Here is a 20,646-nt window from a genome sequence, read left to right as displayed (position 1 = left end):
ATTTTGCAGCCCGTCCGTTGGGCGTTGACCTCGACCGCTGTCGATATCCGCTGAATGCAATAGGCCGATCACGGCACTAGCCGCTGCCCTCCGTCGGTAGCAGCCAGTCTAATAAGAGGCACACAAGGAAATGGAGCGCAGACGGACTGGGATATGTGGCCGACTGAGGAATAATGTCCCCTGGACATGATAATGTTACGCACACTCACTTTTTCTCGCATGCCACAAAATATCTTACCTTAGAGCAAAAAAGCAAAGAAACAAATAGAACGTACTTATGCATCAGCGAAGCTTAGTTGTCGACAAGCGTAAGGCGCTATCGTGATGCGCCATAACGACATACGTAATGCGCTACTGAATAATGCATTTACAACGCCCGCATACTGAACAAGTAAGCGATTTTCACCCCACACCTGGATCCCGGCCCGGCCAACTCACCAGGTCCTGCAGTTCGCTGTTGCCGCCGATGTGTCTGCTGTTGAAGAAGATCTGCGGCACACTGGTCTTGCCGGTCGTCTCTCGCAGCCAGGGCCGCAGATGGGGAAACCGCTCCAGGTCCACGTCCACGTACTGTAGGCCGCGCTGGGTCAGCGTGGCCTTGGCCGTGCGGCAGTGCGGGCACGCCGGTATAGAGTACACCACCACGGTACCTTTGATCATCATGGCTGCTGCGGCGGCGGCGGAGGCGAGGCGGAACAGCCTGCGGGCGGTCGGCGGCGCTGTGAGTCGGACGGGGACCGAGCGCGGACTGCCCGGCCGGCCCGCCGCCGCCGCCGCCGCCGCCGGGGGCCGTCGTTATCAGGTCGATGGTCGGCGCGGCTCGCTGCGGCCGGTTGTGCGCCGTCATGCCGGGCGGCGCAGCGCTACCGCTGCCGGCAAGACGTGTCGATAAAGTGAGCCAATACCGGAAGGAGAGGTGTTGGACGTCGGGACTCGGGGGAGAAGTTCGTAGCGTAGCCATCAGATAACCGGTTACAGGGGGAGTGGGTCAATTAAATTTCCATAAGCAGAACTGGAGATAACTTAGCATAAGAGACTGAGAAAAGTTAGTTGATGGAAACAAATATTTTATTTGAAGAAAAAAATAGACATTAATGCACCCCAACAGCCATTGCAGGTCAACCTTTTTGTGATGTCTCTTCAGTCTCATCAGAGCCACAGTGAAGACTGAAGAGATCCAGGTTGGCTCCCCAAAGCCACTGTGCATGGACTGCAGATGGCCAGTGTAAAAGACACCAAATCACTCAATAAAGGTTAGCTATTTTATTCTATAGAAAGCAGCCTATGATCACAAGTTTGACGGTCTGGTTCTGGTTCTGCCTTGGCCTAGGCTGACTGGACTCGGCCTGGTATTTGTGCTCCTAAAGCATTACCGGATACACACACACACATACAGCCAATGAACGGGATGAGTTCCAGATACAACGAACCAAAGGAAAAGTTATTGCCGTTCACATAACCAACAAACACTTTTTTCGCCAGTGCGCAGTGTCGAAATGCCAGAGAAAGGACTGACACACATCACTGTCTGGCGCTCGGTCATTGCTCGGACGCCCGCCGGCGGCTAGCCGACAGGGCATTTATAGCACTTATCCAACCGTTACACGCGATATCCCACAAACACTGTCAGCTAAACGATCCTCCCGGTCCATTTAACCATCACTGCATGAGCGAAAGACAACCGCAAGGCAGACCACGACACCAGTCACAGACAACGTTCACAGTGCACATCGCTAGAGTCAAGCACAGCTGGTGTGTGCCATCAAGGCGGTTTCACTAGCACACCGCGGGTGTCCATGGTCAGCTGTGCCGCCCAGCCGCGGAGTAGCGTCACAGAGCGGCCGGCTGCCGCTCGGCCAGCTGCAGCGCACACATAGCAGCCTCCAACTCCAGCTGGGCCAGCCGCCGTCTCCAGCGGCCGTACTCTGAGAGCGGCACGTGCACATCCCCGAGTCGGAGTGCGCGCCGCTCGGCACCACCACCAGTGCTGTCACCTATGTGCGCCTCGGCGAACTGCAGTTGTGCCAGCAGGGCGCGCCGCAGGTGCTGTGCGCCGGCGGCGCCCGGCTCCTGCCCCTGCTCCGGCTCCGGCTCCGGCCGCCGCTGCAGTTCCAGCGCTGACCCCAGAAGCCGCCGCAGATGGTGCAGCAGCAGCGCCATCTGCCGCTCCGTCCTGCTCCAGAGCGCGGCTGTCAGCGCGCCGGCGGCGGCCTCTCGGTTGTCGGCTTCCTCGGCCAGCAGCACCAGGCAGCCAAACAGCGGGTCACCTGGCTCGGCTCGAGTGAGCGCCGCCAGAACAGGTATGAAGGCATCCTGCTCGAGCCGCAGCCTGGCCGCCTGCAAGTGCAGATGGGCCGTCCGCGGCAGGCGGAGGCGCAGGGGCCGGCCCGACAGCGCCCACAGCGCCTGCACGTCGGCCTCCGCGTCCGGACCTGGACCGCTGAACAGGGAGTGTCGCCGCGCCAGCCGCTGGTCGGCGGTCAGCGTCACGCGGCCGGCCGGCAGCTGGTAGAAGCCGGCGGCGCTGGCCGGCCGCGGCTCCTCCGGACCGGAGGCCAGCGTCAGCATCAGCCGACAGCCCCCGCCGCAGACGGGCGGCTCGTCCAGCACCGCTATGAGGCGCACGGTCGCTCCGGGCGACAGGCGGCCGGCGGCCGGCGCCGGAGCGCTCAGCTCGAACGGCGCGGCCGCCAGGCGAGACTCGTACGCCACGGGCCCGTGCCACCCGCCGCAGGCCAGCAGATGCGGCAGTGCCACCTCTGTGGATGTTTCATTGGTCAAATCTGTGGCAACAAGCCAACGTTCCGAGACGAGCCTCTGCCAGGCGGTGCGGGCCACCAGGCCGGGCAGACGGGAGGCCGGCGCTGGTACAGCAGCCTCCACCGGCTGCAGTAGAGAGCGGACAGCTTCACGGAGCATGGTCCTCCGCTGGGCGACCTGCTGGCGCCGCCTCTTCACCAGCTGCGAGACGGCCTTGATTTTGCTGGCCAGTCCTTCCGAGCCCGATGAATAACATTCTTGTTCTATGCATAGTTCATTCATTTTGGCACTAAACAGAAAAAGAAAGATGATGTTGAGGTGCTGTATAAGCAAGCAGCCCCTGAAAAGTTCTTTTAAAATCATAACTTAATATTGCTGATAACAAATTGTTGTCATCTCTTAATGTGATTGACACTTAATGGGCCTGTTACAGGAAAAATACCACTGATCTGAATTTAATTTTTGCTAGTTTTATTTTTATGCATAACATGATCAGAAAAGAAAAGAAAATTAATATTGACAAAAGGATTTTTAAAAACTTTTTCATATACGAAGAACTATTGTATTGTATTGTATTACATTGTATTGTATTACATTTGTGGGGTTCTCCACAAAAATTGTGACAAGTATTACCCCAAGTACCATTATGTTCCATCTTTGGCAGAGACTAAATAGTGGTGGCCCAGAAGTTTATTACGCATTGACCAATCATATTGCTTAGTTCAACTGCTTGCTAATTGGCTGACCTCAGCCTCTGCAACAGGTGGCTGCATTCTTCTACAAGTGACACATTCCTCAGTTTCCTCTACAAGGCACCATTCTTTTCGGAATGAAGAATGGAATATATTTGCCTAGGGGCTAGGGTTAAGGGTGATTGTTGGGGCATAAAAGCCCCTGATTTGTGCTAGTCAGCTCGAGCTACAAACTACTATTCCAGTTCAAAACTCAATGTTAAAAGTGGTATATTTCTTTTAAAGGGACCCTCCCACCTTAAAAAAAGTTAATGAATTGGCATGAAAGTGATGTCGCTCGGTTCAGAAAGAGCAAAAACGAATATCTACCAAATTTCATCGAAAAATATTCACCGGTTTTCAAGATATTAGACTTTTACTTTTGTTTACTTTTTGGGATCTCCGCTGTTCCTAGCGACTTTATTTGAAAGTGCGGCATTTGTTGCGCGCAAAGCAGCATATACCACCGCGTGCTACAAAACGTTTTAGTCAAACATTTAACGGACGTTTGAAAGCCTGATGACGTCATCAGATTCCCGTAATGGTTAAGAGATAGGGACCACGCTGGTCCCACCCTGCAAGTAAAGGGAAGAAATTTCTTGAACACCATAAAGCTGCGGGGGTTGCGACCAAGATAAATGGTGGTTTCTGAGCCTGGCCGCAAACTTGGCTATCTCAACTCAAAACTAATGTTAAGGTGGGAGGGTCCCTTTAATTGTAATACCTAGTAGTAAACTTATAATAAAAGTACCTAAATCAAATAACAGGGTTGAGTGTATATCATTTCGTAGATAGTTGTTGGGCATCTTTGGACGTTGTCGCATCAATTACTTATAATACATTTCACACAAAACATCTATGAGACACACCCATGCACACAACTGATTCTGGCAAGGTGAGGTTACGTTAAGTAGGTTTGTTTTTGACAGTATGTGGTTTCTAATGATTTTAGAGCCTAGGGTGCAAAAAGAGAATTTCACCCCCTTCCTTTTATGATGGTTATTTTACAACACTTCAGACAAAAAAAAGACATTACAAAACAAATAACACTAACAGCACTTACATTTATAGGGCCCTGACATTTACGTTGACAGCCCTTGGAACATAACTTAGCAATGCTAAAATGCGCGCGCGCGGTAATTTTTCGAAAAGAAAATCGGTAATGGAAGAAAGCTAGTTATGTTCTAAGAATACATTAAGAGCAGAAATACGCAAATCATATTCATGTGTTTTCTGATGATGACGAAAGATGACCATTAGAAGCTGCGGATAGTGATTTGTGCGCAAAGCAAACTATAAATAGAATAAAATGTTTTGTCACTACTGCGCTAATATTGCATCGTAATAAAGCTGCCATATTGCTTCTAACTTTTAGGTGGCGACTTAGCAGTAAAGCCGAGTAGTAAAGTAATCTTGGTAAAGCCAAGCAATCTTGACGTATCCTGTCACGAATGTCATTTCTTTATTCCTTTGGTTTTGCCAAATTATGTTCGGGCTTTACCCTCTCACTGGTCTGCCCTAAGAACACACGATTTGCAATACAATACCGCCTAAAGATTCTTGCACTTTGAATTCAAACGTATCCATGCACCTCATTACCATCGTTCCGTCAGCTTGGACAGCGCCACTCTTGGCTTGACTCTTTGCCTCTTCTTTACTATAAGAGAGCAGATGTGCTGATTAATTACGATCCCAGTGTCGTTACTTTCACTTGAAAACACCTTCTCTTTCCAAACATTCGCTCACGAATCAAACATTTAATGATGAATGGCGTATAAATAATACACAATGAAAATATCACTGAACTGTAAAACGTACCTAAACATGCTCGCAGCGTTGCCGGACTCACCAACTGGACATAAAACAGCACCGGCAAAACTGCAGAACACCACACTAGTCCGCGTGACGGGCGAGCACACTGGAAGCGATCTCTGGCCCGTGTCCAGCTCGGCGCACACACGTCACTGACACATGTGACGTCGACGGTCGAGCGTAAGAGCGGAGTGCACGCGGCCTGCAGGCTGCAACGCCGACTGTTCGGCAGTGTTTGTTTATTGCTACTTGTCTGACTAGTGGATATCGCCGGCCGGGCGGAGATACAATGGACGGATGGAAGCTACCGAGCGGCGGCAGCTCAGGCGGAACGGTTGTTTGACGGAATGGACAGCCTCGGCCCGCTGACTATCGGACATTTTTCCGACCGACAGCGACAGTCATCGCCCTGGTGATTTTACTGGGCTCTAATCACCACTCTCTCCCTCAGTCCACTCCAGCCACCGGGTCGGGTCACTGTCCCTCCCCGCCGGCCGCCGGATCGGGTCACTCTCCCCCCGCGCCGGCCGCCGGGCCCGGTCACTGTCCCCCCGCGCCGGCCGGTGTCAGCGCGCGCAGCAGCTGGTCACAGCGCGCCGGACTGCGCTGTTTGTCCCGGTGTACGTTGGTCTGTTCACACACCACCGCCGCGTTCAGACGGCCCACCGACAGCAGCGCCTCTGCCGGACACACGCCGAAACACACCGTCAACAGCGGACAACGAAAGGAAGCGGAAAAGCACAATCGAGAAAACATGGCAGTGACAAACTTCCTGGTAAGATTGCAATGTTGACGCCAGAAGGCACTTCCCAATACACAACACTCAACTCATACTTCACTTTGTTCTGAAACACCAGACTCCTCAAAGCAGCACCCAACCAACTGCGGAGCGAACCCTCCCATAATTTACACCAACATCGCAGGCTGAACCTGCAGCTCACTCACCGTACGCCAGCTGCTGTAGTCTCTCGTCGGCGTCATCCAGGAAGACGAACAGCGTCTGCGCAAAGTGTTCGACGTGCCCGCGCCACTGCTGGCCGCAGTAGTCGGGTCCCAGAGCGGTGACCAGGGCCGGCACCGCGCCGGCCGCGCACAGCCGTACCTCGCCGTCAGTGTCGTCCAGCCGCTTCAGCAGCTCTGGGGACGGCAGGGAGCCAATACAGGGATAAAACATTGTCTGAATGATAGACATTTACATTAAAATTATGACGTAAAATGTACGTCACACAGTAATTCATTCGGGACATTACCAAAGGTTAACGTAAAATTTCTCATAAAGGTAAGTAATCAAGTGGGATAACATCATAAATCTCCGACCGACCTGTATTAACATGATAAGAGCACATGCCAGGACAACGCCGTATATTCCCGGCGTTAACCGGTGTGCTACCGCACCCGTGTGTCACCTACTGACCAGTGGCAGTGTTGTGGAGCAGCTGCACCGGCAGCGACCCGGGCAGGGTTAGTAATAACAGCGAGCGGATAGCACGGGCGCAGAACAGACGGGTCTTGCGGCTCTCGTCCTCCAAAAGACCTGAAATGGACAGAGTGAGTACATTTTAGTCATTCATCGAGTGGCCACTCTGTTTGAGAGTCAGACACTTTAACACGGTGCAATCGGCTTCCAGACATGCACAGCATGGCACGGCTTTGATATTGACAAATACCAGACTCGGCAAACTATCGAACAAATCCCAATATCCCCATGATACATATTCCATCGTCGTCCCTGCCCGGGCCACACTCCGACCACCGTACGCACCAACCACGGCTGTGAGCAGCTTCTCATGGTCGGCCGTCAGCTCCGCGGCGGCCAGCTCTGGTACTTGTAGTTCGGCCAGCAGCAGAGCGAGGGCAGCAGTGCGGATGGCGGCGTCCGACCGGCCCGGGTGCCACACCAGGCTTGGCGCCACGATATCTGGGGACAGCAACGACGATTATAGGTTAAGCTAAGGCCCTTATCGGACTCATTCTTTATTCGTTCCTAATGACCATATTCTATCTTTTATCGAGCCAAACATGCTATTTTCCTAATTTCATAACTTCCTATTCGACAAATGCTCAAACATGTAACCGAGGCTTGAACGAGCAGAAAACAAAGCAGAATCTACAAAAAAAAAATGAGTACCGTAAACAACGCATCGCACTTATAGAGGTGCTTTCTGTGTAACGTGTAAAAACGTTGTTTTGACACCAGCTTTATAGTTTTATTGGGAGCTAGTTTAATAACAACATATACAACTAGAGGTGCTTTCCTTTCCGCCGAGTCAACAGTACCGCCCGCTCACCGTCAGTGACGCTGTGCAGCAGCGGCCGGATCACGGCCGGCGGACAGACGGTCACCAGCCGACACAGCTGGGAGAAGCAGGCCAGCCGCAGCGGGGCCGGACGGTCCGGGCGGCAGCAGGCGGCCAGCACCGGCAGCGACGGGCGCAGCACAGACTCCGGCGGACTCGCTGGGGAAAACACGACATATGAGACACAGACACGGCAGCGGCTCCGGCGGACTCGCTGGGGAATATAAGAGTACAACGCGTCAGCGTCAACGGCACCCCTCTCATGTCGCTTATTTAGAAAGTTCTTGATGTCAGATAACAAACAACAGTATTGCTACATATAACCTAATACACCAGAAAAACAAGTATGGTCACATATAACCTCCCTCTGTGCGTACTTGCACCACAATGTTGTCAATTACTGCCATTCCTCACCCTCCAACCACCTCACGACACGGCCGACTCACCGGAGCACCGTAGCAGGGCCAGCAGCGTGAGCAGGTCCGAACTGGCTGCCGTCCACAGTTCGGCATCCTCAGCCAGTCTCTGCAGCAGCGGCGGGCCCAGCTCGGAGAGGAGCGCCGCCTCAGAGCGGCCGGCCACCTCGGCCAGACGGGAGAGTAGCGCCGCCGCGGTGTCCGCCGTCTCGCTCTCTGTGTCAGCGTGTCCGGCCACGGTGACCAGGAGGGCGAACAGGGGCGGTACGGCGCCGGTCGGTAGGTCCGGGCCCGAGTCCAGCAGCGCGGCCGTCACGGCCAGCAGACCGCGCTGACGCTCCGGCTGGTGAGGAGACGGACACACAGACAGTCGGTACTCAGTGGAGGCACGGGCAGTATGTGACTATGGAACGGGTCCGACTCCGGCAGGGCGGCCAGCAGGCCCCGCTGACGCTCCGGCTGGTGATGAGAGTCCGTGTCAGTCACCCAGTGGGAGACTTTCTAGCTGGTATGGCAAGGTACGGACAAGGCACGGTCAGGGCACAGACAGGGCTCTCCCTAAAACAAGATACTGCGCTAACGAGCATTGACGACGAGACTGCACTGTCTCAAGAATGTTGCTCACTGTCCAGCAAGGCTAACCGATAAGGGATGAATATTCTGAGGCTAGCAGCAATCACGGTCTGTTAGTTTTATGCTCACTTTTCGACAGGCCGTCTGTGACCACACCACTCACCTCGTGTGACTGACAGACGTCTCGTGCGCTGACGGTCTCGGCCACCTGTTCGGCCACCAGGTGGCGCTGAGGTCGGCCGCGCAGACAGGCGGCCAGGAGGAGCAGCTGGCGACCCGTGGACGCGCCTGGGGAAGGGGTTGAAAGGGGTTTAGTAGAACAGAGAATTATATTGGAAACCGATCGGGAAACATAACCTACGTCCCGCGATCATGACAACTGACTGGTAGGCTTCGTAACGAAGCGGAGATGCTGTCGGAACGGAAAACGTGATAGCTCATCACATGTAGGCCATCATCGTTTCAACTGTATATCGTTAACACTTAGTGAGCCAGACAACCGGCCTTGCCTGAGGCTGCCTGCTTAGTATATGTTCTGTCTCAGAAGACCACCGCAGCCCCTCGGCAGTACTCTACATTGTCTCGTTCACTCACCCTCGCCGGTGATGGGTTTGAGGACCACCTCAGTGAGCGCCGAGTCCGGGACGAAACAGCCGAGTAGCTCTGCCGTCCTAGTCACCTGTGACAAGGTGCCGTCAGACCGGCTCAAAGTGAAAACTGCCGGGGAATGGGAAGGTCAAATAGTTCGGTAAGGAAGCTTGCATGCGATTCTCCAATATATCGCCGCTCACCCAATCCGAGAATGGCCCATCAAACCATCGTCCCCGTCCACTACTGGAACTTTCCCTCCTGCCGTGTAGCACTAGCCCAGTCTAATGTCTATCACATCTGACTGACCTCTGCCCCTATCCTTACCTCTCTCCCCTCCCTTCTAACACCCATCACACAACATTCTCTCCCCTCCCGTTCCCACCACTCACCCAGTGCACCACCTCCTGTTCATCATCCCCCAGCGCTGCCGTCAGCGGCGGCACCAGCTTCTGCAGGTGCTGGGTGACGGCCGTCTCCTGGTGCAGTACCAGCACGTGTAGCAGCTGGGCCACCTTCAATCGGGTGGGCGCCACCCAGTCGGTGAGGTCGGCCAGCGCGCCCGGCAGCAGGGTGCAGAAACAGCGCTGGGCCAGCAGCCGACAGCCCAGCGGCGGCCGAGAGTCTGTGAGTGGGGGGAGGGGAAACGTCAGGGAGGACGGAGGGATACAGGCGCCGGGCGCTAAACATAGGCAGCGACGGGTATAAGAAAAAAACGAGTAACCATTACTAATCATGTGAAATCGAAAGTAATCATACTGACACTGAGGCGGATAGCCGTTGGTACTACTGACACTGAGCCGGGTAGCCGTCAGAGGGAGGATACTGACACTGAGCCGGGTAGCCGTCAGAGGGAGGATACTGACACTGAGCCGGGTAGCCGTCAGAGGGAGGATACTGACACTGAGCCGGGTAGCCGTTAGAGGGAGGATACTGACACTGAGCCGGGTATCCGTCAGAGGGAGGATACTGACACTGAGACGGGTAGCCGTCAGAGGGAGGATACTGACACTGAGCCGGGTAGCCGTCAGAGGGAGGATACTGACACTGAGCCGGGTAGCCGTCAGAGGGAGGATACTGACACTGAGCCGGGTAGCGGTCGGGATACTGACACTGAGACGGGTAGCCGTCAGAGGGAGGATACTGACACTGAGCCGGGTAGCCGTCAGAGGGAGGATACTGACACTGAGCCGGGTAGCCGTCAGAGGGAGGATACTGACACTGAGACGGGTAGCCGTCAGAGGGAGGATACTGACACTGAGCCGGGTATCCGTCAGAGGGAGGATACTGACACTGAGCCGGGTATCCGTCGGGATACTGACACTGAGCCGGGTAGCCGTCAGAGGGAGGATACTGACACTGAGACGGGTATCCGTCGAGGGGAGGATACTTACACTGAGCCGGGTAGCCGTCGGGGGGCGGCGCCGGGTAGTTGATGAGCTGCCGGTTCTCCTCCTCGTTCTCGGCGAGGTACTGCCGGCCGGCCTCCTCCCACAGCTGTTCGGCTCGCTCACTGACGGAGGCGGCGCCGTCCCGCAGGCTGGAACAGTAAGCGGGTGTGTGTGGGCGACCGATAACACACGGAGTGCATGCGAGGGGAGGGAGTGGTGAGCGTAATGGGGAGACGGCGGTGCAGCTGAGGAAGCCAGTCTTGGGCACCTGGTGAACACGTTGATAGCATAAGTCGTGCAGCTTATACGGAATAAACTGCCATTGCTAAGGTCAGGTAAAGGTTCGTAAATGTACTAACATCTTTTGGTATGCAGTCGTCCCACACACAAGCTCAGAGCCCTACAACACATTACCAAGCACGATCGCTAACCTCAGGAATGAAGAGAAAAATGGTGATACAATAATACTGATCCGTCTCTTTGGCCTCGCCCTATATCCTTACGAAGTGACATTAAAAACGACTTTAATTAGTACCCATTCATAACCCCAAATGGTACCAGACAATGGCCCCGCCCTCTCTGCTCATCAATTCAGCGATCTGTCGGCAGGCCGAGTTTTTGTGCTAGCAAACCACCGATCTTCGAAAGCTTTCTTTCAACCTTCAAAACTTTCAGACCGCGCTCTTCAAACTTCGGGCAAACGTCAATAACGTCAACAAGTGTTCTATTCTACTTGCCATAGGTACTGGGCCATTGTCGACGTTGATCGACGCAGGCCGTCAACATTGACAAATACGTGGGATCAATTGATGCATAGATGGTTTGTCAAGATGCTTCAGACTTGCCGTACCACCCTATTGGAGTAGAGAACGCCTTTTGGGAACGTATTTGCACTCTGGCCCAAAAGACGCACATGACGTAAAACAAGCCTTTGCAAAGGTAGACCTGAAGTTTGCGTTCCGCGCCTAGGCGACCGGAATAAAGGCACACCAACATCGAGTCACATATTTCCATGCACCATGATGAAATTCGTACGATCTTGAAGCTGTTCATTATGATCATTGTGACCCATGGCCCATGCCTTATCCATCACCGAGAGCATCGGCAGTCGCGAGGTCTAGAGCGGCAATGGTATCGCAGAAACTGATCAAATTCACAGCCGATAGGGAAAATATCTATACGATAATGGAATGGGAGACACCTGTCATTTTATGATGAATGGGTGCAATATCATTCGAGGGATTCGGGGAAACAATTTGCTGCGGAGAACCATCGGCTGCTCCATCGAATCAATATCAAGCGTGGCATATTTCCATTTAACCCCTTGGAACATTTCGTCTAAAACTAAGGAATAAAAAGTAACACACTGAAAGAAGGATGCAGATCACTTTAACTTTCTGCCAGATTCATTTCTCTCTTTTTACTCGTCGCTCAACAACGAAAAGGGCGACGAGGTCCGAAGAACAGTACCTGGCACTGTGAGTGAACGTGTCCCGGGGACAACCTGATCAATTTCTGTGACAAGCAAGCAGGTGCACCGTCAGAATAAAAGCAAGACGACTGGAATATGAGAAAGACAATGGGTACCGTTTGCAATACGTTTATTGAGAAACCCTTGTTCTAGTTTCGCCAGTAGCAATCTCGCTATACGGGACAGTTATATGACAGAGGCAGAGCAATCAGCATGGATAACGTTTCTCGTAAAACACCAGGGAAAAAGCATAGCAACGTTCCATACCTGTGCGTAAACGGACAGAACAACGTCTTATCTCTTGCGGCGAGTAGTGATACAATACATTTTCGCTCGCATTCCGCATGACGAGCTGATGCATGTAATTATGTTCGGTCACCGGTTAGTCAATTGTTACTGATGCCAGACCCACAAAATTAACATTTAAGTTTCACAGCTTCAATCAGCCCAATTGGATTACGGCACGGACTCCTTGCCCGGATACAGCTGTACCACATGGTCTTTGCCCATGTGCAGTTGCACAGTGACAGTGAGCACCCCGCTCTCATAGCGAATCTGTGCCGCGGGCACGGTCGTACCGTCGGCAGTCACCGAGGCCGGCTTCGGCACGCCATGGAACATGATCCGCTGCAGCAGCGGCGTCTCCATCCACTGCGTCTGCGCGCTGTCCACCAGCGTCTTCAGCACGCCGCCGGAGAAGTGGAAGAAGCAGTGGTAGAAGTGGCCGCTGTCCAGGGAGTCGCTCGACTCGCCATCGTCCCAGTAGAGCTCTCCGCGCGCGCGCCGGCCGAACACGCCCAGCCAGAAGGCGCCGCGGCGACTCTCCGCAGTGGTGGAGGCGTTTGGCTGCATCGGCAGCGCGGCGCCGCCTCGAGCGAACACCGGGATCATCTGCGAGAGCGGCACATAGTAGGTCACTGCAGTCGTGACGTTAGACGAGTGTGCCAAGGAGCCGTTCCGCAGGTCAAACCAGTCTCCGGGAGGGAAGGTGACCTGGACTCGCGTCTGGCTCTGCTCCGAGAGAATCGGAGCCACCATCACACCACTGCCCCAGAGGAACTGAGTGTCGACTCCGCGCAGCTCCGGATGAGTTGGGAACTCGAAGGCCAGAGGCCGAACCACTGTGGCGCCGAACGCAGCAGCGCGGTACATCAGGGTGTACAGGTACGGCAGTAGGCGGTACCGCAGACCGAGGGCGTCACGAGAGGCAGCTGCTACCGACGGCCAGGCGGCCGGGTCCTGTTCGATCCCGTCGTCAGTGTTATGGTTGCGACAGAACGGGTAGAACGCTCCCAGCTGCATCCAGCGGAGGCAGAGGTTCTCGGTGGTGTTGCCGTTGAAGCCGCAGATATCCGCACCGACGTGTGGGATGCCGAACATGCCGAACTCGAACATGCGCACCACGGAGCGGTGCATGTCGTTCCAGCGCGCCGTGTTGTCGCCGAACCAGTGCGACGCCCACCGTCCGGCGCCCGGGAAGGTGGACCGGCCGACGAGCAGACCGCGGCGGCCGCCCAGCACGACGTCCATCGCCCGGCGCGTGGCGTGCGTCTCCGACCAGCCGTACAGGTTGTGCGTGTCGTAGTGGAGGAGCTCCTGACGATCCTGCGGTGGCTGGTTGGCAAGGGAATGCTTCCTCCAGGCGCGGTGTCCTCGGTGCCTTCGTTCACTAGATCCTGGGTGACGGTATGCAGGTCTAGTAAACGGAGCAGGAAAGACATCGTTGATGTGCTTAGTTGACATGCAGATAGTTTTATCCGACAGGCGCTTGCTTTCGTTGTCAGGATCTCTCACATACATAGTGGGATAAGGCGGGCTATCGATATTATTCTGCGGACATTTTAGACTCCACGGTGGAAGGTTGTTAGGCCAGTTGAAGGGTTTATCCATATTCGTGCCAAAGTTCGACGGTTCATTCATGTCGATCCAGAAGCCGTCGGGTCCACCGGCCATCTCTGAAAACCGCCGCATCTCATCCGTCCACCAGCTGACCGTCGCGCTCTGGAAAAAGTCCGGGAACAGGGTCTTGTTCTGCGGCCACACGTAGCCGACCACATAGTCGCGGCAGCCGACACACTGGTCTGGTGGCACCAGACTACTGTTGCACCACCGCACGAACACGTCTGCCGCCACGCCGCGGTCCACGGGCGGGTAGCTGCCAAAGTCAATGGCCAGCGCGGGGTCGTAGATCAGCGCCAGGTGGACACCCTCACCCCGCAGCTCCCCGACCAGCTTCGCCAGGTCCCCGAACTGCTTTGGCTGCACGGTGAAGTCGCGCCGGGTGTCCATATAGTCGATGTCCGAGTACTGGACGTCCTGGGGTATACCAGCGGCGCGGTTCCGCGCGTGGATCCGCCGGATGTCGTCGGTCCCGCGGTATCCGAACCGAGACAGCTGGAAGCCGAGCGCCCAGTACGAGGGCAGCGCCGGCCGGCCGATGGTCAGGTGGTACTGACGCAGCACCTCCAGCGGCGAGCGGCCGAAGAACAGGCACATGTCGAGAATGCCGCCGACGGTTCGGAACGTCACCGCAGCCGTGCCGTTCAGACGGAACACCTTGTACTCCATGGCGTTACTGCTGAGGAACAACACCCCAAAACTGCGCCCCGAGTCGTCCTCGATGGCAGCGAAGAACGGATGTGCACCGTACAGGTTTTCGCGGGCACTCTCTGGCGGGTGGTCTCGAGCGAAGATGGGCCACGTGATCGCGGCATCTAGATCGTGCCGGAAACTGTCGTGGTTGTTCTCTCCCATGCCGTATACATCCTGGGCGGCGAGCTGCAGAGTCACCTCGACAAACTGATCGCTGTACGTCAGCTGGGGTAGCACTCGCAGCGCGTGCCGACCGGCGTGAGAGACGCCCACTGAGAACGGCTCCTGGGAGCGCTGGCCGGGTAGATGGATGCCGTACTCCGTTCGTCGTGGAGCCCGCACGCCAGGTGAGGGCAGGTCCAGAGCCAGCGGTACCTCGTACCGCGGCCGCGCCGAGTCGCGGAACTGAAACAGGACGGCTTGGTGAAAAACGGATTTCGGTATAAGTCCTAAAATCGTTGACATAAGTTTTAATAAGAGGTCAAGTAGGAGCTCGAAAGTAGAAATGCAGCGATTTTGACATCCACTTGCCATCTGAGCTTGGTGAATTGAAGAGAAAAATACTCACATTCTCATTCTGCAATGGTTTTCTCTCATTTCAATGCAATGAAAATGTTTAGTGCAAACTCATAAGCACAACGTGCAACTCATGACCTGAGTTATCCAACTCACCGTGAGTCTCATCCTCTGTCGATCGTGTCTCGTGACGGTCAGTGCGAGCTCCTGAACATCACCACCGAACAGTGTAGCATCGGTGAGTTTGGTGAGCCGCAGGTGGCGGGTGGGCCCTCTGTTGCCCGCCGTCTTCTGGACGCGGTAGCCGACCCGGTCCGTCAGTCGGCAGCTGGTCCCGGTCCACACGCAGGCGGTGTACCGGGCGCACACGGCCGGGGACGCCGAGCCGGGGCCGTCCGGCAGCGGACACTCGAGCGGTGTCGGGCCGGCCGCTGCCGCCGCTATCCCGACCAGAAGCGCCGTCAGCCAGCGAGGCCAGAACAGCGCCATACCGGCGGCGGGCGGATCTCTCACTCCCAGTGGGCGCCGAGCACGACCGCACTTACACAGCCCGACTACCGACACCGAGCCGCGGCCGGCGGCTGACTGCGCCACAGCGCGGCGCCGCCCGCAGACCGGCAGGATTGGCTGGCACGAGGCCCGATAGAGCACCGGACGGTCGGCGTCCGGCCGGCCGGTCGGGGCCAGAAAAACGGCGCAGCGCCGGTCGCGACCGACCCGTGACCGTCCCCCCTACCGCCCCGTGACGGGATCATGGCAGTCTGAGTCAGCGTCTGGAGCGAGGGGTCCCAACACACCGGGACGTGCCGTGGAGCCCGTTCGCAGGGTGGGAAAGACACTGCCACTATCACAATGGTAAGGCTTAAGGGACTCGGGTGCCAAAACGATGATGAGGCAAAACCATGTTTACAGCTTGTGGATGAATCAAAACAGATAGGTATACGCTGGCAGGGTCTTAAATAAACAAAGGCTAGGAGCAAACTGACGGGGAGGGCAGTGATCAAGGCACACTGCCAAACAAAAACAAGGCTCGGGAGAGCCAAACTTATGCCTTGATAAATAAATGATTAACAGACACCAGCGGGTCCTCAAAGCGTCAAACGTAACGCCTTTATCCGGCATACATGATACCGCCTATTGCAAAACATTATGCCGCTCTATGCAGACCCCTTGACGGGCTTGGCAGATGCTCGCTCCGGACTCAACTGCCGATTACGTGACTCGTGAGTAACAAGTAAGTAAATTGTCCGTAACGCGGCGTCAATATCGACTAGAACCTAAATTTAGATGCTTGATAAATGCTCAGCCTAGTCAGCAATTCTTAGTTCAAATTATTGACATGAACCTGCATGCAGATTGCAGAGAAACACGAGAGGCTGCGGTTAAGTGTATTATTCAAATGCAACAGAAAGCTTTGAAACAGTTCCACTTTACCCCGTATGTGTATTTCACATAAACGACTCAACAAAACACATTGTAGGAGAGGTTTATGACTCTTGTTTACGATTCTTAAACTGCGTCAACACGTATAAGAAGAAGTGCTCGGGGTGCTCGAGCCCGGCGACACGACTGATCAGCCACCCTCAGCCGTCGAGCTGGCGAGTGGCGTTACGGAGCTCCGGTAGGGGGCCGGGCGGGTCGAGCAGGCCCTGCTCCGTCACGTAGAACTGCACCAGCACGATCACGTAGGTGAGGATGGTGGAGGTGATGGAGAGCACGGTGGACAGCTCCAGCCGGTAGAAGCTCAGGTGGGCCGTCTTGTCCAGGTCGCGGCGCACGGTGCCGGAGAACTGGGCCACCTCGTGGACGACGTCCGGCTCGCGCGAGTCCAGCTCCAGGAGCAGGTCGCGGGTGACGGAGGTGCGGTCCAGCAGGCGCTGTCCCACCAGACAGGGCGGCAGCAGGGTCATCAGCGTCGTCACGAGCATGACACTGACGACCGGCAGCTGCTTCATCAGCTCGCCGTCGTTGAGGCAGGCCATCAGGAAGAGGTAGAACATGATCTGGCAGACGGTCCCGGTGAACATGGACAGCGACAGCTCGGCGTTCATGGCGCCCACACCGTCGGCGAAGCAGCGACTCAGCCGACGGTAGTACAGGCGCAGGTGTCGTAGCGCGATCCCGTCCACCAGGCGCTCGCCGTTAGCCATGGACTTCAGTTCAGCGTTGACCGTGCGGTATCCACCGGACAACAGGCATCCCAGCAGTGTCAGCTTGATCGGAATCACAAAGAAAGTGATGAAAAACATCACTACTGCGAAAATCACCGGCAGCTTGTAGAGACATCTATTCGTGGAGAACGAACACGCTTGAAAAAGACTCATCTGCGCACCGAACGCCATCAAGGAGGGGATAGCCAGCATCAGGACGGCGGCGGCCAGCGCGGTCTCCTGGTACCGCACGCGGCGCGCGCTGGTGCCGTGACTGGGGAACACGGCCGCGTCAGCCAGCAGTCGACGCGCCTCCTGCAGCACGGCCCAGAGCCGGCGTCGGCTGCAGCACAGCGTGGCCGTCAGACTGAGCCACATCAGGGCGTGCGGCGCACCGAACAGAGACGTCTCGAACGCCACAGCGAACGGCCGCCTGCCCTTCTGGCGCAGTGCGAACCCGTGCAACACCTTCTCCAGCACGGACAGGGCCGCAGTGGCCGTCAGCACCAGGTAGAGGACGAGCGAGTAGATCAGCCACGGCCAGCCGGGCGGAGACGCGTGCCCGCTGAGCTGCAGCAGCCGCGTCAGCAGCGACGGACGCCCGGAGCCGCGCTCGGTGCCGGACGGAGCACCGCCGCTGGCCGAGCGGACACGGCGCACGGTGACCCGCGACATCGTGACGGACGGACGGACGGACGGACGGACGAGATAACGGAACAGATGTGTGTTCAGAGCCTGTGTGTCAGAGTGGACGGAGACCGAGCCTGAGCACGTCCTGGTGCCCGGAGCTGCGTCGGCCGACTCCCACGGCACATTCCCGAACCCCGCACCACCGGGCCGGCGGCGATACAAGACAATGAGGCTGGTCCACACACTGTTTGCTTCATCGATGGTTTTGGCCAGCGACGGGCGACCAATGAAAAGCGCGATCAGATACCGCTGTCATGGGCGGTGCTCCGCATAGCACAGGCTTTTGGGGCCTATATTTGCCGTGGGTAAAGCTAACACCTAGCTAAGGCACACCCTGCGATGACTACTGTTTGACGTCAAGCATTGAAAACACCTAGCTAAAAAAAAAAAAAAAAATACGAACGGTGTAGCTTGCTTTGTTCATTTGCATTCATTTTTATGTAGGTTCTTACATTTATTGATATTTTATTCAAAGCAAGTTTGATTTGGTAGTTTAGTTTGACCTAGTCAAAGCATGTAGATGTGATATTTGACAGCCATTTCGAGCTTATTCTTATCCAAAAGATAAAGTTACGAAATGCGAAGGGGCTAACATTCACGTTTCGCGACAAAATTAGACAGAACTGTTAACCAGCCTATACACGAATACCTACACTAAATTAATGGCATCTTTTGATTAAATCAAGAGCCGTAAAAGTATACTTCATCCTGCTTGCTCCATAACTACAAAACTGGTTGCAAAGCCCAGAAGTCATGTCAGGACGAGTAAACAACGATGACTGACCTGGTCAGCAGAAGTGGCAGGATTTTGGCGAAGAACGAGTACCGATCGGGCAGTTCAACGAGCCAGCGGCCGGCCACCTCGGTCACCGCAAGTCGCACCTGTCACACACAGAAATGACGTCAACACTCGTACCTGTCATACAGACAGAATAATACACAGTCAGTCATTGCTCGCACAGATAACAGACGCCGTCAGTTGCATCAGCCATACACACTTATTGGTCTAAGGATTCAGTCTCTGATATTGATTAAACTGAGATAAATGTCTCCCGGTTACTGCACCATGACTGACCTGCGGCACCTGGTCGAACATCCGCTGGGCCATGTGAGAGACGGCATCACGAACGGTCGAGTTGTCACCAAACTGCACCACGTCACCTGCACGAGCGGGAAGGGGAGCACAATGCGTGACTTGATACCATCGCTAAATTGCATAACTCGTAAAACATTTTCAGCGAGCAAGTTAAAAAGTTAGGCATCTAGGCGATCCCTTCTCGCAAATTCGGAGGATAAAATTCATGAACGTCATGTCATAATTTGTGTAGATTCATACACGAGTTATTTATGCATAAGTTATGAAGCCAGCGTTACCGAGCCAACTGAGATGTTTAACGTCCAACAGCGACAAAGCTGAGACAGTGCAAGATCAGCACGCAGTGACGGGTCTCTCCCGCCAGTTCCGATATTCGCCGCGGCCCCTCTCGCCATGTTCCGATACCGCCTCCCTACCACCCGCTCCCGCTTCCCGCCACGCCTACGCACCGAGTGCTCGCACGCAGGGCTCGCGGACGCGCCACCGCTGGTGCGCCAGATTACGCAGCAGCGGCGTCACCAGGGAGGCGCTCTGCAGGTGAAAGTGGCGCGGCAGACTGCGCGCCAGCCGGCCGGTGGCCTGGCACGCGGCCGTCTTGAGGTCGGGGCTGGGGTCGGCCAGCGCCACGGCCAATATAGCCACCAGGTGGTCCAGGTAGGGCGCCAGCTGCGCGCCGTCCGAGTCCACCAGCTGCCCGGCGAGCCGCACCAGCTGCAGACGCACCTCCTCCGACGGCTCAGCCGGCTGCGGCTGCGGCGCTGCCAGTCTCTGCCGGAGCGCGGCCACCAGCGGCGGCCACAGCGGGCGCCGGTCGGTCAGCCGCGCCAGCCAGGCCGACAGCACGGACACTGCCAGCTCCCTGCACCGCTCCGACGGGTCCGACAGACACTGAACCACCTCAGTGATGGGCAGGGCAGGCTCTGGGGCCGGGCTGTCACTGGGAGCATTACCAGCCTCAGTGGGTACGGGTGCAGCCTCCACCACCTTCAGCAGAGCTTCCAGTGTCCGACGGCGAGCCAGCTTGTCGCTCGGCTTGCCATCAATTAGCAAAAGCTGAGACCTGAGCTTCTCAGAAAGTTCATCGAGAGTCTCTGCCTTGGTCTCTGCCATCACTCAGGCTTGCAATCCTGATTCCTGCAACAGATCGCCAACTGACATCAAAGTCCCCTCCCAAAACTCATGATATCTATCCTGCTGAGAAGCAGGAAATACTTATAGTTTGGCATGAAATTAATAAACAACGCAAATCAAATGCTATTGTCACGGAAATACTTTTAAATGAAGGGAAGATTGGTGGGTATGCAAAATTTAAATACTTGTTTCCTTTTTCTATGCCTAGCAAAATCAATTTTTATTGAAAATATCATCATAATTACCTCGGTAAAATGAAAAGATGAAAGTGAAACGTCAAGCACTTGCTGACAAAATAAAACAGCAGTCTGAGTCACAGCAAAAAACTCACTTTACTGCCCCGTAGTAAAAATCGTAAAACGCAAGACCCTACCTAACGTAAAAAGCATAAAATAATCACGTGTTGTGCCCGCACACTTGTGCTTCATGAGT

The 20,646-nt window shown here is 55.3% G+C and overlaps 3 protein-coding genes across 4 annotated transcripts in view; all 3 read right to left on the bottom strand.

The window, feature by feature from the left end:
* Positions 1–5,387, bottom strand: part of LOC122384072 — a 13,619-nt gene extending 8,232 nt beyond the window's left edge. Inside the window, exons 1-2 of one of the 2 annotated variants that reach the window (XM_043371049.1) lie at positions 5,310–5,387; positions 439–700 (exon numbers count right to left, since the gene is read on the bottom strand). In XM_043371049.1, coding sequence (XP_043226984.1) covers positions 439–700; positions 5,310–5,317 — 270 coding nt within the window. In that variant the 5' untranslated portion in view covers positions 5,318–5,387. Of the gene's footprint in view, positions 1–438; positions 701–4,554; positions 4,636–5,309 lie in introns of those variants that run through there. The other variant, XM_043371050.1, reaches the window with a different exon arrangement.
* Positions 5,234–20,646, bottom strand: LOC122384071 (dynein axonemal assembly factor 5-like). The gene is made up of 14 exons (XM_043371048.1): positions 20,460–20,646; positions 19,533–20,217; positions 19,063–19,148; positions 18,772–18,869; positions 10,572–10,717; positions 9,570–9,802; positions 9,184–9,268; positions 8,753–8,877; positions 8,047–8,359; positions 7,592–7,759; positions 7,066–7,221; positions 6,718–6,837; positions 6,249–6,440; positions 5,234–5,983 (listed from the first exon to the last, which is right to left on the bottom strand). Exons 2-14 carry the CDS (start codon positions 20,191–20,193, stop codon positions 5,844–5,846), a joined length of 2,523 nt encoding a protein of 840 aa, XP_043226983.1. The 5' UTR covers positions 20,194–20,217; positions 20,460–20,646; the 3' UTR covers positions 5,234–5,843.
* Positions 12,156–15,872, bottom strand: LOC122384070 (maltase-glucoamylase, intestinal-like). Its single transcript, XM_043371047.1, has 2 exons — positions 15,304–15,872; positions 12,156–15,036 (listed from the first exon to the last, which is right to left on the bottom strand). The coding sequence occupies exons 1-2, from the start codon at positions 15,634–15,636 to the stop codon at positions 12,496–12,498; spliced, it is 2,874 nt and encodes a 957-aa protein (XP_043226982.1). The 5' UTR covers positions 15,637–15,872; the 3' UTR covers positions 12,156–12,495.

This window comes from Amphibalanus amphitrite, unplaced genomic scaffold (genome assembly GCF_019059575.1).
Source record: "Amphibalanus amphitrite isolate SeventyFive unplaced genomic scaffold, NRLGWU_Aamphi_draft 000181F_arrow, whole genome shotgun sequence".
Lineage (NCBI taxonomy): Eukaryota > Metazoa > Arthropoda > Thecostraca > Balanomorpha > Balanidae > Amphibalanus > Amphibalanus amphitrite.
Note: the sequence above shows the minus strand (reverse complement) of the source record. Positions and strands in the feature narration are given on the sequence as shown.